The sequence below is a fragment of the Haematobia irritans genome, chromosome 1 (genome assembly GCF_050003625.1).
Source record: "Haematobia irritans isolate KBUSLIRL chromosome 1, ASM5000362v1, whole genome shotgun sequence".
NCBI classification, from domain to species: Eukaryota; Metazoa; Arthropoda; class Insecta; order Diptera; family Muscidae; genus Haematobia; species Haematobia irritans.
Window position 1 is genome coordinate 1,355,772 of NC_134397.1, and position 19,328 is coordinate 1,375,099.

Here is a 19,328-nt window from a genome sequence, read left to right on the forward strand (position 1 = left end):
TTTGGTGGGTTCACATTCTAAGATTGACGTGTTTTGGAGGAAAACTTGTGATTTGAACTTGTTTTTAGTATGGAGAAAACGAGTCGTTTTGAAGTGCTTATAAAGGGAAAACATTTCAAACCCCAAAACATGTTTGGTGAGAACACCGTATAATGCGCTTTACAGACTATCAGTTATTCCGGACGGAATGTCGGTGTTTGTAAAGAATCTTACAGTGTGTCGGATCGATTCGACTTGTCGGCGATGACTAAATAATCGGTAAATGTGTTATCGATCCTATAAACATGCAGCTTTATCGATTATGCCTTAGGACTTAACTGATAATGTGCACAATATATGGGATACGTCCGGAATAACTGATTCCAAATTTTGTAAAGCAATATTTCGAGCAAAAACGTAATGTAATAATTCAATAAATTGTCGAAAATCCTAAAATCCCGTACGAAAATAATCATGGTTTTGTACCAAATTTAGTACGATTAAATCTACTTTTTCATCCCTGAGTAAAATGTCATCACAAAGTAAAACTCAAACACTTTTGAAGTCACAAGCTATTTAGCTGCATTTTTATTTGTAACGTGTTTGTTTTCTCGTAATCCTTCTAATTTTAATCTGTAAAAGATGTCGTGGGTGTCAGACTATAAATATACATGGTGGCAGAAACAAGCCGTTAATATTATAAAATGTGGACCTCTTCCTTACCACATTGGGTTTGTTATGGATGGAAATAGGAGATATGCCTCTTCTAAACATATTCGAAAAATTGATGGCCATTCCAAGGGTTTTGACAAATTAGCAGATTGTTTGCGATGGTGTCTAGATGTTGGCATTCGAGAAGTTACCACATTTGCATTCAGCATAGAAAACTTCAAAAGATCTGAAGATGAAGTAAATGGCTTGATGGATTTGGCACGAGAAAAGTTTTCCAAGCTTTTACAAGAACTACCTAGACTTCATGAGCATGGCGTTCGGATTCGAGTTATTGGTAATATTGGACTGCTGCCAGAAGATTTGCAACAGCTTATTGCAAAGACAATGCTCGAAACAGAAAACAACAACAAATTGTTCCTAAATGTAGCTTTTTCATATACATCTAGAGATGAAATTACTCATGCTGTACAGGATGTATTAGCTCATGGAGATGGTCTTCTTGAGGATGATATCAGTGAACGATTAATAGAAGAGTGTCTGTATAGCAGACACTCACCTCCACCCGATCTACTCTTTCGTACTTCTGGAGAAACCCGAATAAGTGACTTTTTGATGTGGCAGGTGAACTTTCGTACATTTAAAAAACCATGGCAATTATAAATATTTCTTTTCAGCTGAATTCCACGGTACTATACTTCACTAACATTCTTTGGCCTCAGATTACAATATGGAACTTTCTCTCAGGTATATTCTGTTATCAGCGAGACAGCAGAAATATGAAGTCATTTAAAGCACGTGAACGTTCGGAGCGTGTTGCAGTCGCAAAAACATACAATTTCTATTTGGAGCGAGTACAAAGCTTTCTCCAAAGACTGGATATGTATAGAAGAAATATATTGTTGAAATGGACAGCAGCTCAATGACCGATATTTTGTTAAGCATTTCTAAAATGTAGCCATAAGAGATGACAAAATATCTGTAGTAAAATTTTGTGCTTTCGTATGTTGTAAATCAAATTTATCTCGATGGTTTTACTTGAATTGCTTACCCTGTGGTGGTATAAAAGTTTTCGCACGAAAATGTATTGTACTACATGTTACTTCGCCCCAAAACTTAAAAGTTTTTATTTTGTTTTTAACTGTTGCTTTGCAAAAAATTAGTTGAAAATGTTATTGTAAATATTAAAAATATAAAGAGAACTTGTTTATTAATACTTTTCCAAATATAGTATTCTACGAGAAGCACGGATCTATTTACAAATTCTGTAATACTAGGAATTTTATTATAAGGGATATAAATTATTATAAACTATCGTTCACTATTTTCTAACCAACTACTATGGTTTGAGAAGATTTTGCATTAAAATAACCATTTTTACGTTTGCTTTTCTTTTAAATTTCATTTTATATATAATGTGAATTTAATACTGGTCTATAAGGCCGATTTTCTTCAAATAATTTATAAATAGCTGCTGTTGTTGTAGTATGCATGTTTTGTTACATCAGTTTTGGTACATTAGTTTGCATCCAGCTGAACTCTTCGACTAAATGGTGGGTACTATATTCAATTTTCCAAAATAGTATCCACCTTAAAGACCGGTATTATGTTTGGTTTTCACATTGAAAATGTCAACGCTTTTCACGTTGACATTTTCGAGGTTAACTCAGTACTAAATTAATTAATTTAGAAATATACAATTATTTGCAATCAATTCCTTGGATCTTTTCCATCCATTATTTGGCAAGACTTGATCAAAATATAATCGTCTTCATAAATATATTTGTAATTTTAATTTAGAGTTTTGGTTATTTGAGGAAAAGTAATGGCAAAGAAAAGTGATTTTCAACTCGAAAACCGAACATAGTACCCCCGTTAAGGCTACGGTAGCGATGGACTTAAATCGAACATTGAAAAGCTGGCACCACAACTTAATCGTGAAAAAAGTATAATTTTCGCGCGAAGATGCGAACTAACTTTTGTCCGATGTTTGTTCTCTTTAATCGCTTTTTTTTCTAAAAATGTATAATTGTATGCCTATTTTTACTGATTTAGTTTTCACTTCAGTGAAAAAATGACGATTTTGGCGGCTAAACTCGAACTTTAAGGTGTGTACTATGTTCCTTTTTCGAGTTGAAAACCACTTTATTTTCGCGATTACTTTTCCTTAAATAATCAAAATTATAAATTAAAACAAACTTATTCCTGTAAAGTCTTGCCGAAATCTAGAGGAACAAGAAACTGTGCATAAATTAAATTAATTTATCTGATTTATATTGAACTGTTTTAATAAAGTAACCGCGAAAATTTCAACGCGAAAGCGAACATAGTACTTACCTTTAAAGTGAAAACTAAATCAGTAAAAAAAGGCATAAAATTATACCTATTTGTTGCAGATTTCACTATAACTTGATGGGGAATAGCCCAAAGAAAATTTTCACAAAGTTTGTATTCCTTAAAATGGATTATTAAAGAAAAGTAATCGTGGGAAAATGACGATTTTAGCGGCTAAACTAGAACTTAATACCCACCTTAAAGGGTTAATACCGGTGTCAAGGTAGGTACTACGGTCGGTTTCCGTGTCGAAAATATTATTTTAACGACTACTATTTTCAATCAATTATTTTCAAATGACAAAATGATACACAACCAATCCATTAGAACTTTTCCATAAATAAATAAATATGATTGTTTTCATATATAATAGTTTTGTAATTCTTATTTGTAGTTTGGTGATAAAAAAACAAACATAAGTACCTTTACACGAAATAAAACTATCCGATAGCATCATACCGGCATTAATATCTCACGCAATGTTGAACGACGCACATATACGGTTGTATTTAGATAGCGTCGTAGGAGGCCCATACAGTTTACAGGCGATAGTAACCAGTACTTTGGCACCACTATTTCTTCTTTTGTCATCTCTTTATACATTTTAAGCGTCATTTTGGGTCGGAATTTTCAGTCGTTTTTGAGAAAAAGTGTCTGTAAATGATGCAGATTCATCAACGTGTGGTGATTTAAGGATGGCTGAGGATAACAATAAAGAGCCTCCACGCGAACTAAAATATATTTATCTATCGTGAAATTGAAAAATATCTAATTAAGTATAGTGAAAAGCAATCCAAAATATCGCAGCAACTTTGCAAAAATACGCATGTGAATATTAGCAGCTATAATATCCGCCATTGTGAAGTTGGACACGACGGACAAGTAGTGCTGGCAGAAAATAGAAGCTTGGTGGTGATTGTGATAGCATTGCGCACACGCGAAAATGAAAATCGCGAAATAATAAATTGAATATTTCAAAGTGAAGAAGAGAAACTTGCAAAATTTGTGTGGAAATATGCAATAAGTGCTAGGGCAGAGTGATAGTTGATGCAGATTACCCACAGTATTTGAATGTATTGATGAAATAATTGGTGAAAAATAATTGACAAAGTGGGCAGGCGACAGAGAAGTAATAGTGCAGTAGCAGACGCAGCACGACAGCAATTACCATCTCTGGCTGGCTATATGATTTGAAAGGCCGTGTGGTGGAGCGGCATAGCAGCAAGGCAGAGAAGAGAAGGAGTCGAGCTCCATTCGATTGACAAGAAGAGGCAAATATTAGCAAAAAGAGGACCAACACCATCGGTGGCAACGAGACCCCAAAATTTCTAGCGACGACGACGACGTCTGCAGCACAAAACGACGAGCTACCGACGTTTCCGTCGGAAAGCCTCCTAAGAAAGAAACTGCGAAACAGAAGGAAAATAAAAGAAGCGAATAAGAAGACGACGACTTTTTTACGGAAATACTATTCCCGGGAGGTGGAGGTGCGTGTTGTTAAATTTTTCTCGGCTGCATATCCCTTTGGAGCTTATGTTTTTTTGTTTGTGTTTGTGTATGTGTATGTGCGTGTTATTAAACAAATTTAATTTCTTACAGATCGTATTGGAAACAAACATCTCCATTGCCCCCCATACAGTCTCATCTCACACATTAATAGGCGTACTCGTTCTGACAGGAAGTTCGCAATAGTATTTCTAGATCAAAACCCCCTTTGGTCATAAATAAAGGAAACATAACATAGTCGCCCTGGTATTGGTTTAAGATATAGTTCTTCAAAAGCAGAAAAATGTATCCTGCACCGGTCCGGCACCCTTCGGCGGGGGTAAGTGATATGCAAACGGTAAAAACTCACCCACTTCATCTGAGCACACATCCACCTTCAGCTAGCCACAGTACCCCTACTCCTTCCACTTTGCCATCCATTCATGTAAAAATCAAAAAACATTTCATATTATCTCCTATTTGGAGCCTTTATTTTTCTAATTTGAACATTTCTATTCTCAATTTTTATGTTACTTTCTTGGAACGCGGTTGCCACCTCGAATACCTATGTGTTCAAAACACTTGCAATGACTACGCCGGTATATGGATTGGAATTGACTCATTCGACTTATTCAATGCAGGGACCACCCCCACAAGGGCCTTTAAAATTTACAATAGTTGACACATTGGAACGCATTAAAGAAGAATTCAATTTTTTACAAGCCCAGTATCACACGTAAGTAAATAGATTTTAATTATTTCTATAATATCATTTTCCACACATTCTCTAATTTTAATCAGGAGTTAGGTTAGGTATAATGATAGATGGATATTTTTTAGTTTCAGTCCACATTCAGTGATACCATAAGTGGTGAACTATTCTTATCAATGAGAGCTGCCTAATTCTACGTTAAGCTCAGTAACAATGGAGCCTCTTGTAGTCTAGTCCAAGCAGCGATTTACATTACGGTGAAACCACGCAGAAATGTCGTAACCATTATTGAGAGACCACATAAGACCGCCGAACCACTTTTGGTCGAAACTGGGGTTGAACCCACAACCCTTTGTATGTAAGGCGGACATGCTAACAACTGCGCTACGGTGGCTTCCAAAATTCAGCAACTGTAAAAATGTGAAATAGTTTTCAAAAAAAGGAAAACTCTTTCTTTCTCTTGTGAATCTTTTCAATTTATTCGTACGAAGTTTATCCCACCTCAGAAATGCTGGTGACATTTCTGAGCGTTTCAAAGCTTCTCTAAGTGGTTTTACTGAAATGTGGAACGCCGTTCGGATTCGGCTTTAAAAAGGAGGTCCATTGTCATTGAATTAACATAGAATCGGACAGCACTCAGCGATAAGAGAGAAGTTCAACACTGTGGTATCACAATGGAGTGAATAGTCTGTGAGGGTGAAATATCTGTATGCCACTATACGTAACTTAACCTAACCTACAGTTGCTGGTATTTAACCCTGAAAATATGTCTGTCATTTAATCTAGACTGTATTTTAATATAATTGCTCACGTGGTATTAATATACACCACAAAGTGGTATTGACGATAACACCATCAATTTGAAGTGGCAAGTTCGAGAAGAAGGCTTATAATTTTAAGGAAAATAGTAACACGCTATTACATTAAAATCTACCGCCATTTTCATGAAGCTCCGTATAAACTGTCTGTTAACAGATTGCAGGCATATAAAGTATATTTTCTCTTAGCTTAACTTTAAGTGGAACATTTTCAGAAGTTAAATCGATATGCTGCAAACATGTCGATAGTGCGTTTTAAAAGTTCGTTAGCTAACGTAGCACTAACGGAGCTTGATGAAAATTGGCACAATCGGAATTGGCTTAATGAAATACAATTGAACATATGGCCTTAAGATAACTTTGTAAAAAATTTTATCGAAAAATAACTTGACTTAATTCTTATTTGAAAAATGACTTAGACATCGTGATGATACAGCTCATTGAATTTGCTCATAATACAAGAATACCCAGCGAAAACAAGGTAACCACATCTCATTACAATTTGCATTACCAGGAGTAAAGCCGTCATTACACATTGCATTACATTGCGATGATTTATAATGACTAACTTGTAATGACAATAATAAATACTTCTTGGTAATTTTCGAATTGTTCTCAACATGTAATGCATTTGGCTGTTAATGACTTAATAAAATGGAATAAATGATGTTATCATTAGGTATAATTATTCAAATAATTGAGCATTTACATAAAAAACTCAAAAAGTTAGGGAATATTCTTCATGAATATTTCATAGTAATTGTGTTTTAAATTAATGGCATTACCATATTATGTTTTAAATAAATGCTTTATTATACATCATTCCCATTACACTTTCAAAATCGACTTTAACTAGATTTCAACTGCCATATGCCTTATAAAAAAAGGGAGTTAAAATCCACCTTTTGTAGATTTCGAACCTAATGTGGTCTATTAGGTTTATTATAAAGTATAACACGAATCAAACTCCCATAAACAACCCACTTTTATTTCTATTTTAAGTGTGAAATTAATTTGCGTATAATCTTATTTAAATGACTTGTTACATTTTTTTTATACTTTTTGAGAAAATATTTTGTAAATGTATGAACTTTTAGGAATGCTGATATTTCTTGGATATTTTCTTGTGTAATGATTATATTGAGGTTGTTGATCGGCATAGATGCTTAGGGGTAATAGTTGACCGCGAAATTTCATTTCGGTATCATATTGATTCCTTATCGGGTAGGATTTGGGCTAATTTGAGAAAGATATATGCGTCGAACTTATACTTACCGTTGCGAGTACGGCGAATTTTGTCACACTCGCTTTTGATGTCTCATATATTGTATGGCATTGAAGTTGTCTCGGGGACACTTGGTACAATTTTTGATAAATTGAGACGCATTGTGAATACTATTACTCGTTTTGTTTACCGCATTGCTCGTAGGCATTCTTTATCTAGCTATGTTGAACGTTTTCTTGGCTGCTCATTTAAGAGATTTGTTGACTATCGGAGCATCTGCCTATTCTATAAGGTGATTAGGGAATCCAGACCTTTACCTCTACGACTTGAATTTACGTTCTCACGATCGACACGGAACATACAGATATTTATACCACGGATCAGAAGAACTATATTTACTAGATCGTTTCTGGTGATAATTGCACGCACGTGGAACGGACTACCACTTGAGTTAAGGGTTTTTTTCTCAATGTAACAATGTGTTCCGATTGAAACTTATTGAATTTTTTGCCTCTACACCCAAATCTGTGTAATGTTTTCAGTCACTTGTGGCTTTTATACTCATACATATTTACATTTTATTTTCTAATTCAGTACTTTTATTTAAAATTTTTACCATGTTTTCTTATTTTGTTTATGGCTGGGGAGCCACTTTAATACTACAAGAATAATATTATAAACGTACATAGAATATTTATAAATATAATAATGATTTACTTATGTTTTGTTATAAGTAATATAATTTAATTGGCCTTACAGGCTTTGTATTACGGAATTTTTTAAATAAATAAAAAAAATTACAGACGTATAAATGCATATTTTATGAAGTTGGCCTTCGTTTTCATACATTTTCTAAAAGTGTACGATTTTATTTTGATCTTCTCTTGACGTCATACTTTGAGGTTTTGATCTATAGGTTAAATTATCTTTGAAACAACTTGCTTCTAGAAGTGTGTCATTCAATAGCTTTGTCCCCATAACTTTTTAATTTTGCTGGTTCAAATAGTGTTACCAGCATGAAAATTATGCAACTGGTCAACACAAAAACTACAAATTATTTCCAATTAATAATAAAACAAATAATAATAAAATATTTCCTACAATATTTTTTTATTATCTAGTTGTGTGTATGTATTGCAATCCTTACCTACTAGCAATACTAAAAAAATTGAATCTGAAATATTAAATTTAAGTAGATGCCTTGAAAAATGGGAATCAAAACGATTATTCAATTTATTAAATTATTTGGGAGCTGTGAATTTTGGTTCATAAGAATCATAATTAAGCCAATAAAATAATAATTAAGCCAATAGAAGAAGGGACAATCTATTAATCCATAATTGCATTTAATTTTAATATTCCATTTTCAAGAAATTTAAATTTGGTAATGGACTAGTAAAAAAGTTAAAAATGCATGGATTTCACCTATCTTTGGGAGTTACCGTGGAGCAATGGTTAGCATGCCCGCCTGACATGCAAAGGGTCATGAGTTCAATCCTTTTTGGAATGTTGGATTTGTTAAAGTTCCCCAGTAAAATAGCGTCGCCTAAATAGTAGTTAAAACGTTCTTTGTGGAGCCGGAAGTGGTGCAAAATTGGCACAGAAGCGATGAATTTAACATGGGCTTGTCATAGGACGGATGTCCACCATTTCAACAGCTGTTGTACTGCATTTGCATGACTTCTTAAGGTGTGATCCGAATTCAGTATTTTGTATGTGAATTAAAAAGTTCTGTGATATTTTGCCAAAGAAATAAGTTTTTTGTGATTTTTAATACATTCATACGTTCGTCTTAAAAGGTGGACTTCAAATACTTTCAAACATTCGCAGTTGTTCTAGAATGGATTTAGCATTTTTACAAAAAAAGGAATATTTGTAAATTTTTATTAATTCTCTCTCTGTGTTTAACGTATTTGAAACAAAACAACTAAAAATATGAAAAATGCAAGTTATAAAAAATAGAATTAAAAGAATTTCCTGTGTAGATAATATATATAGAAAATCTTTGGGTGGACATTTTTGGAATTGCTTTTAAAGTTGTGCCTTTAGAACAATTTCTATTTTTTTTGCTGCGTCGTTCTAACAAATATAGTATAATATTATTAATAATTGAATTAAGTGGATCTCCCAATAAACTGAGGATATGGAAATCTTAGAAACACATTGTAAAACAGACGAATTTCCACTACAGAAATCAAATAATATTCAAATAAATATATGAAGAAGATTTTGTACAAAAGTCCAAGAACCTGGTAATTAAAACAATTTATTGTCTATATTGGACGTTCCAATACATTTTTTTACTATAATAATTATACTTCGAAATTCGAAATCGTTAGTACATATAAAAAAAAACAAACAATTTCGTCAGTATCTTATATATTCAGCAAATAAATCAAAATTACTAGAAGAGCTTGCGAGCAAACAAACAGCAGGGGTAGCTGATTGTGATCGTTTTGTGCATCATGTGTTTTTTGCCATACCCATCGTTCGTGAAGAGAATACACATCAAAACAAGTCCTCACATTGGATTTGTTTGTTCTTTTTTATTTTGGTTAAATTTTGGCACTAATGCGCTCAATTCATGGAAAACTGTGTCAAATGTGCGTTCGTTTGTGCGCAGCATCATTGTGTTTTCATACACCAGTGAGATTCTCTCGTTAAGGTTTTATTAAGAAAAAAAGGATCATTTCAACAGGAACATATATGGTACACACCTACTTCGCACACACACACACACACACTCACGCCCATACATACTGAGCTAACAACACACACCAATCGTACACAAAAATATATATGTACTTTGATCCAGCTTCTCCTACAAGACAACAGAGCGTTTACTATCTGACGACGAAAGAATGGTCTTGATGTTTCACACACTTCACGTTTGGATGACAATGAAGCGAATTCACATGTATACACACAGTTACGCATTCACCCAAGCTAACACTAGGGAGACGTATCTAGCGCGGACAGAGAACCTATAATTGTTTTTAAGCCTTTTGTATGATTTACTCTTGCTTGTTTTTATCTTGGTTTGTTTTTTGTTTTCTTGGTGAGTGGAGAAAAGAAAACAGCATAAACAACAGCCAACTACAGCATCCAAAACCAGTTTGTTATTGCTCTGTTCGGCACTCTTTACGGAAACACTGTATGCAGTAGTCTCATCAGAACAAAATAAAGAAGAATAGTTATTGTTTTGAAAGGGTTTACTTGCGGAAAGCCTTGTGTGTCCGAAAATTAATACCAGAAACTTACTAGCCATGTGTTTAATCATTATTATGTTGAGCTAAATAGAATTCTAGTATAAGAAATGTAATGATATAATGATCTTAGATAAGGAAAATGTCATTAAGTCAAATTTGAAGATAATGAAAGATCGATTTCATTTGTCAAACTTTTTTAGCAATCAGTGAAAGATGCGTGTAGGACACGTGAGATCCCGGTATTGGTATTATAAATTTTTAAAAGTACTTTTGGCTGAAGGATTAGTTGGGAAGAACGATTTAAATTAATTCTAATTTTCATGGGTTCAATTTAACAGTCTGAAAAACATTTTCAACTGTTGTTTAACCTGAATATAATGCTGGTGACATTTTTAAAAACGTATGTAGCTTACAAGAGATGCAAATAGAATCGAGGTGCACTCATTGATAAGTGTATAAAGTACCACATGAGGGTGGTCGTACACACAAAAAATTTTTTTCTGATTCAATCGCGAAATTAATTGAAATGTCTTTAATCACGAAAATGATATTATCAATCACAGTTTTAATTGGACATAAAAAATACTTGATTACAAAAAATTAATTAATTTCATTAGAAATTTCAATAATTTTTTAATTGATTCAATTAAAAATTTACTTGATGTTGATTGCAAAACTCAATTAATTTTTTTCATTAAGAATTCAACTATTTTCAATTACATTCTTAACTGATTTACGACAATTTTCATGTAGCTCCATTAGGCTTTAACTGCCAGTTAACAGAAAGAAAAATGAAAATATCTTTTCTCTGGTTAACTTTAATTGAAAATTTTTCAGCAGTTAAGTTTCTAACTGGCATATGGAATATATATGCAAGGTGACAGATATGTACATATCACGGTTTAGAAGTTCGTTAGCTAACGTAGCACTAACGGAGCTTCATGAAAATGGGGGTTAGCGTTTTTAGTTTGATTAAATAATTGATTGTTTGAAATAAGTTTTTAGTAAAAATTAAAATAATTCCCACCAATTTTTTGACTTAGTAGTTTTCCGAGTTTGATTAAAAAGTTAAATGTATCAATTAATTTTTTAATTAAACATCTTAAAATTTTCAGTCATTGACTTAATTAACTTAAAATGTCTTTCTATCTCGATTAAAAAGTTAATTGTAACAATTAATTTATTAATTGAAAAAATTTTCAACTTCAATCAAGTTTTTAATTAGAAAATATTATGCATAAATAATTCTATCACGAAAAAATTGGCTTCATCAACTATTTTAACTATTGAAAAATTATAAAGAAAGTTTTGGCTTCAGTTATTCGATCTAAAACTTCAGAAGGCCGAAATCGAAGATGATTTTTCGGCCGAGCTAGTAGCTATGTATGAGTGTACACAATATATTTTTGGATAGCTGATGGCCTTAGCAGCCAATGCTACTTTTCTTATTTTATCATAAATTTACTGTACGATTAAAATAAACAATAAATAAATAATAAAATATTTTACGTACACATTAATTTTTAATAATATTGACATGTTTAATCCAAGTTAATCCTGTGTAGAAATTTAAGATTGACATTATTAATGTTCTATGCAGTCTTTTTGAATATGAAAAAGAGTTAGTTAAATATGTTTATTATATTTTAGTTTTATATTTTATTATCATAGTTTAATAATTTGGTCATTTCATATTACCTAAAACTCATCTATTCACAGATTGAAGCTGGAGTGCGAAAAATTGGCGAACGAAAAGACCGAAATGCAGCGTCATTATGTAATGGTACGTTAGTGTTATTATTTGAAAGTAATTCTTACTAATTTTAATTGATTCATTCCTTATTGCAGTACTATGAAATGTCATACGGATTAAATGTTGAAATGCATAAACAAGTAAGTACATAAACAAAAATCGACATGGATTTATAATAATTGTTTGTCCCCTTCCATAGACGGAAATTGCCAAACGGTTAAACACATTAATAAATCAATTGCTGCCCTTTTTACAAGCCGATCACCAGCAGCAGGTCCTGCAAGCCGTAGAACGAGCGAAACAAGTCACCATGCAGGACCTTAATTTAATCATTGGGGTAAGCATTGCTCAAATTCCCAAATGTATGGTTACACTTAATATAGATTCTAGATTTAAACCACAAATCAAAATTTTAAAAATTTAAAAATCATGTTATAATGTCTAGTTCAAAAATACTCTTTGATAAATGTAAAAGATGTGCCTATATGGAATTCGGTAACAATAAAGTTGTACATAAAAGCTAGCCTACTTGAAATTTCATCAATTTTCAATATGATTTAACTCCAGACTTTGGGAGAACAGTATAGAGTATGGACCCAAGGTTATGTCAAGAACATATCCTAATTGAATCTTTTCCTATCATTCACAAAATTCGAGATTGATAGATCTTCTACCGATACCGACTTGACCGCAACTCAAATTATTATGAGCCTTGCATTTTCTTATCATTCTTTGGTTTTATTTAATTAGAAGCAATTTATGAGAGTAATTGTATCCCGTTAATAAAAATTTCACAATTAAGGTGGGTACTATGTTCGGTTATTTCACCAAAACACTAAATTAAAAGTACAAATATATATATGAAGATGATTAAATTTTGATCAAGTCTTGCCAAATAATGGATGGAAAATATCCAAGGAAATGATTGCAAATAATTTTATATTTCTAAATTAATTAATTAAAAAAAGTAACCGTGAAAACAAGCGGGTTTTCAGCTTGAAAACTGAACATAGTACTCAGCTTTATGTAAAAACTACAATCATACCAAAAAAAAACCAATGATTTTCTCCTATTAACATAATCTTAAAGATTTTTCATATGCCCAAAGATCTTTCGTTCATACAGATAGTAGCGTACGCCATAAATCGTAAACGTCGAATGTCAATTTTGTAAAACTTCATAAAAGGTTACATCTCTTTATCTGATTAAAATATCCATATTATTTCCATTTCAAATATTGTATCCAAAACGGCACTGATTTTATATATACTTGTGGTTAAAAGACGTTGTAACTTTGCTCAAAAGCGGAATTGGTTTGACGGCAGATATGTTGTTTTGTTTTTAAGTTAATTGTGACATCAGAAGTAACAGTTCTTTTCAATTGTTTTTTCCCAACACATGTTCAATCACGGTTGATTCATCCACCACTTTACAACAAAATTTTCAAAATATAGCAGCAACATCAGCAGGGAATGCAACAGCTTCTTGTAAGTTTATATCAGTCGTTTATATATGTTACACATTTGTATCGTTTATGTTTTGACAAATAATTCACTTATGCTGATTAGAGCCCATAGAGTTTTGACACCATAATGCGCTTTTTTGTTGTCTTGCATAGTTTTTCATTTTGTTTTTGTTCCGGCAACGGACAAAGTATATATACTTACATTTTGTGTCATTTATTTTTCATTTACCCATATCTGCTGTCAAATCAATTCGGACTGCTCCTTCTCTGTATCGCTGCTGATATTAATCCTGCATTGTTTTCAAAACCCCATTGTTTGTATGTTCTGTATTTGCTATATGTTAACAATGATGTCCGGTGCTAATTGATTTTATTTACTTTTACCACAGCAACAAATACACGTGCAGCAGGTACCAGGAGGTCCACCACAGCCTATGGGTGCTTTAGGACCACTAGGAGGACCATTTGGTGCATTGGGTGCTTCCATGGGTTTACCCCATGGACCACAAGGTCTGTTAAAAGCCCCACCGGAGCACCATAGACCCGATATAAAGCCAACTGGCTTGGAAGGTCCAGCGAGTGCTGAAGAACGATTGGTAAGTTCATAGGTCCTTTTCTCAAACTTTGTTGGAAGATATGTATGGAAAATGGCTTTTCGTTATAATAATTGGGCAGTTTCTGTTAGTTTAAATATAACGGTTTCTAGATACACAAAGAAATGTTTGTAAAGCTTTGGATATCATTTTAACTGTTTTTTTCCATTTTAGCGCAACTCCGTTTCTCCAGCAGATCGTGAAAAATACCGTACACGCTCTCCCCTCGACATAGAAAACGACTCCAAACGTCCCAAACAGGAGAAATTGGTGAGTACCATATACTAGAATGCAGAAGATGAATACAATAGAAAAAAACTCAACTCACCAATAGAAAAGGGGATTGCATTTAAAATTCGTAATGAGAAATTTTGGCTTGCTGGTCCAAAATGTACTGTCACTCTCTTTCTCTCTCCTTTTCCCCTCTATTTTGTTAGACATTATTGTAGCTAAAAAAAAGTAGTTTACCCATTTAGAGATAAGCAGCATATTCAGCCTAACACTGTTAGCTTAGATTTCCCAACTCTCTTTTATCCTCTGGTTGATCTCTCGTCCGTAACTCACACTCTTCCTCTGTCAAAAATCCCCACTTAGAGATATATTTTTAAGTTAGTTTTTTATTTAACTTTTGTTTCTTGAGATTATTGCCGTGTGTGTAATGAAAGTGGCTCGCTTGTTAACAAATTTTATTTTATTTTTCAAAATTTTTCCAGGAGGATGAAGGAGAGAAAAGCGATCAAGATTTAGTCGTAGATGTTGCAAATGAAATGGTGAGTTGAGTTTCATTGTATAACATCTTTACTGCTGCCATTTAACGAAATTATAAAGTTGTAGTTAAAACGAAATGATTAGAAATTGTTGTTATTATTGGAAATCCGCATTATAATGAGGTCTTTTTTATTTTTGTTGCAGGAATCACATTCACCTCGACCAAATGGCGAACATATGTCTATGGAAAGTCGGGACAGGGAAAGTCTAAATGGAGAACGATTGGATAAACCGGGTAGTAGCGGGGTCAAACCGCCATCAGATAGGCCACCTTCACGTTCTGGCTCAAGTTCGTCAAGATCAACTCCCAGCCTTAAGACAAAAGATGTAAGAATAGCTTCTCAAATCGAATTGTTTTGTATGTAAGACTTCAAATCATGTTTCTTTTTTTTTCGAAAAGATGGATAAGCCTGGCACACCGGGAGCCAAAGCTCGAACTCCCACACCTAATGCTGCACCACCAGCTCAGGGTGTTAATCCCAAGCAAATGATGCCACAAGGTGGCCCTCCGCCAGCTGGCTATCCAGCATCTCCATACCAGCGACCAGCTGATCCTTACCAGAGACCACCCTCCGATCCGGCTTATGGAAGGCCTCCACCTTTACCTTATGACCCACATGCGCACGTTCGAACCAATGGCATTCCACATCCGACTGCGCTTACCGGTGGAAAGCCGTAAGTACATGCTTTGTATATGTGTGCAAAAGATTTGTGGTTAATTAGCTTTATTCTTTTAGTGCTTATTCCTTCCATATGAATGGTGAAGGTAGCTTACAACCAGTTCCCTTCCCGCCTGATGCCCTTGTAGGTGTGGGCATACCAAGACATGCACGTCAAATAAACACCTTATCACATGGCGAAGTTGTCTGTGCAGTCACCATTTCGAATCCCACAAAATACGTTTATACCGGCGGAAAGGGGTGCGTTAAAGTTTGGGATATTTCACAGCCGGGAAATAAGAGTCCAATTAGTCAGTTGGATTGTCTGCAGCGTGACAACTACATTCGTTCAGTAAAACTACTGCCAGACGGACGAACTTTAATTGTGGGAGGGGAAGCGTCAAATCTCTCAATTTGGGATCTGGCCAGCCCAACACCGCGTATTAAAGCCGAATTGACCTCATCGGCTCCTGCTTGCTATGCATTGGCAATCAGTCCTGACTCGAAGGTTTGCTTTTCATGTTGTAGTGATGGCAATATAGCGGTATGGGACTTGCACAACGAAATCTTAGTGCGTCAATTCCAAGGACACACAGATGGTGCTTCTTGCATTGACATCAGTCCCGATGGCACTCGCCTGTGGACCGGAGGGCTAGACAATACTGTTCGTTCATGGGATCTGCGTGAAGGTCGCCAACTTCAGCAGCATGACTTTAGCTCACAGATCTTCTCGCTGGGATACTGTCCAACAGGTAAATGTATATTGACAGCCATTTCTACATTCATGGCAAATAACACTGGTTGATTTATTTCACTACAGGTGACTGGCTTGCAGTTGGCATGGAAAATTCACACGTTGAGGTATTACATGCGTCCAAACCAGACAAATACCAATTACACCTTCACGAAAGCTGTGTATTATCACTTCGGTTCGCCACATGTGGCAAATGGTTTGTTTCAACCGGCAAAGATAATTTACTCAATGCTTGGAGAACACCATATGGTGCAAGCATATTCCAGGTAAGTTGCAAAGCATTTGCCATTCTGGCCTTCTACATACTTTACCCATTCGATCTGTTCTATTCCAGTCAAAGGAAACATCATCTGTACTTAGCTGTGACATATCAACTGACGATAAGTACATTGTGACGGGATCCGGAGACAAAAAAGCCACAGTCTACGAAGTAATCTACTAATCAACTGGTCTCCAAACATATATCTTCACGAAAATTGAATATACAAACGACTACTACTACTGGGGGTATTCAATATTAAATTGTATCTTTTGTATTTCACATTTTTGTGTTCTTCGGATAATGATTTGATTTATAATTTCGAGGAAATACATACTACGACAGCTACTGCATTCAATTTTATTTTTGGGATACAACGGCATTAACCGAAGTAAAAAGTGAAAGCAACAAACACCAGCACATCCACATCAATATACCACCACCACCACAACAGCCCATTAAAAGGAAACAAAAACAAACGAAAAGATAAGCATCAACATAACATTTTGATTATAAATATACATATATATAAATCAACAATTCTTTCTTAGACTTTAAGTAAGTATAGTATAAGTCTTTAATAAAAAAGAAAAGAGTTCAACATAACTAAAATCAAATCCTTGATATGATCCACTATTATATCCATCGTCTGTATCAATTCACAATCATAAGACGAGGATTGTAGTGTACATTTAACACCACTACCACCACTCTATATTGAATTCAAACTTCGTTAAGCTCATATAGAAATATCTGAGTAAATTTGTTTATATCGCGAAAAAAATAAAATATTTTAAGATTTATATACGAAAAAGAAAACAAACAAGAAATTGAATAAACGAAAAATTCAAACAGACGCATTGTCTCGCAAAACTCCAACGTAAACCTTCTTAGAAAATTTGTTTAATATTTTTCTTGGAAGGATGATCACAAAGCTCTCAGTTAATTTTCATTGCAGTTCATATTGTTAAAAGTCTTTCAACTTTTTATTTTGTAACTTAATTGTAAATCGTAAAAATAAAGTTTAAAACAAAACAACTCGATTTTAAATTTTAATTCATTATTCAAATCACACTATGAATAAAAAAACAAAAACAGTTAAACAGTTTAGTGGATACTTATACACAATACACACATACACTGAAGAAAAATATTATTATACATTAAAATATTTTATATATAATATATAAAATACGAGTGCATACAATAAAACGGAAATTATGTAGCAAATAAGTTGTGTAATTGTGAAGAACTTGCATTGAGAGAACCTTAAATGTTCATTTCTTTCAGTGTAATAAGGCAAAGAAGAAATGAAAATATTTCATTAAAATCATTTATATAGTATAAAATAAACAATGTAGGCATAGGTTCACACCCGCATATTTTATCCTTAAACTCACTAGCAAGCACCATCATAAAATGTAACTCTTGGCCCCTTTTGCGTTTCAACGAAACTCCAATTTATTTCTCCATCCTCCCCTTTCTGTTCCTTTTTTGTAAGGTAAATGCAAATATTGTAGAATGTTAGTTTTTAGTCAGAGAACCACACCAAGTTTCTCCTCGAAAGAATAACATAAGCGTTCCATAGCAAAGTCTTCTTACCAATAGATTGTTGTAACACTGCAGTCCTAAGCCAAGAATATACAATGAATGAATCTAAAATATCACTACTCCATGTGCATAGGTTCATTTTCGGCGATCACCCACCTCAAACTCCAGATGCGCAACTTCCACATATAAAAGATTTTTAGGTTTTTGTTTTCGTTTTTATTTTTCCAATGTATCATAGGTTTGATTTTTTTTATGAACGTAACAACTCATTTCTCCTCACATTTATTGGGAAGCTAGGCTTGCAAAATGAAATATAAACGTGTTTTAAACCGCTTGTTAGACGACCAATCTATTCGATCTGAGAGAGCAAATCGAACAGCGAGTAGAATGGAATGAAAGAAAAAGTAAAGTAATAATAATAAACTGTTTAAATTCATGTGGTTATCTATGTATTGTATATATATATAAATCTATAATAATGGTAAATTTAAATTAACAAAAAAAAAAAATGCGATTAATGAGTAAATATATAAAAAAGAGAAGATCTAAATTTAATTATAATATACAACAACAAGAAATAAAATAAAAAGCCCTATGTGTAATCAAATCAAAAAATTGTAATTTTTATTTCTAGAAATATGGGATTCTATAAAAATGTATTAAATATAATAGGATTTACTTAACATAAACTTTTATGCGAAATGTTGCGTTTATGCTTCTAGCTCGCGTTATATTGATACTAGACAATTTTTTTTAAATAAAATGTCCTGGTTTATGTATGTGGAATTGCAGGTCCATACATAATCCCTTGAGCTATTCTTATGAAAATAATTCCGATATCACTTGATTTATTTAATCGAGCCAAGTAGGGCCATATATGATTAATATAGTAATATTACAATTTAATCAATTCGCATTTAAAGATTCGCTTCGTTGGAACTAAATTATTACAAAATGTAGTGCCAAGATTATGCACTTTCTCTTGCATATCTAAGATTGCTCACTTCTTGATTTAATTCCAAAAAAATGTGCATTGAATTTGAATTTGTTTTTGCTTGGTTTAATTAGAAAGAAATTAAATTAATGTAGGAAATC

At 33.4% G+C, this 19,328-nt stretch overlaps 2 protein-coding genes across 9 annotated transcripts; both read left to right on the plus strand.

Annotated features, from left to right (window-relative positions):
* Positions 1-516: 516 nt before the first annotated feature.
* On the plus strand, positions 517-1,919 carry Dhdds (Dehydrodolichyl diphosphate synthase subunit). The gene is made up of 2 exons (XM_075288724.1): positions 517-1,272; positions 1,326-1,919. Exons 1-2 carry the CDS (start codon positions 622-624, stop codon positions 1,572-1,574), a joined length of 900 nt encoding a protein of 299 aa, XP_075144839.1. The 5' UTR covers positions 517-621; the 3' UTR covers positions 1,575-1,919.
* Positions 1,920-3,573: 1,654 nt separating this feature from the next.
* Positions 3,574-17,720, plus strand: gro (TLE family member transcriptional corepressor groucho). 8 transcript variants are annotated; one of them, XM_075288725.1, is made up of 15 exons: positions 3,574-4,469; positions 4,582-4,912; positions 5,109-5,203; positions 12,151-12,214; positions 12,280-12,324; positions 12,384-12,521; positions 13,639-13,671; positions 14,039-14,245; positions 14,417-14,512; positions 14,956-15,012; positions 15,155-15,337; positions 15,411-15,685; positions 15,748-16,421; positions 16,490-16,689; positions 16,758-17,720. In XM_075288725.1, exons 2-15 carry the CDS (start codon positions 4,772-4,774, stop codon positions 16,863-16,865), a joined length of 2,316 nt encoding a protein of 771 aa, XP_075144840.1. In that variant the 5' UTR covers positions 3,574-4,469; positions 4,582-4,771; the 3' UTR covers positions 16,866-17,720. The 8 variants fall into 8 exon arrangements, with proteins under 8 accessions (XP_075144840.1, XP_075144841.1, XP_075144843.1 ...); XM_075288726.1 differs by having other exon boundaries at positions 13,642-13,671; XM_075288729.1 differs by having other exon boundaries at positions 3,575-4,469; positions 4,582-4,807.
* Positions 17,721-19,328: the final 1,608 nt, after the last annotated feature.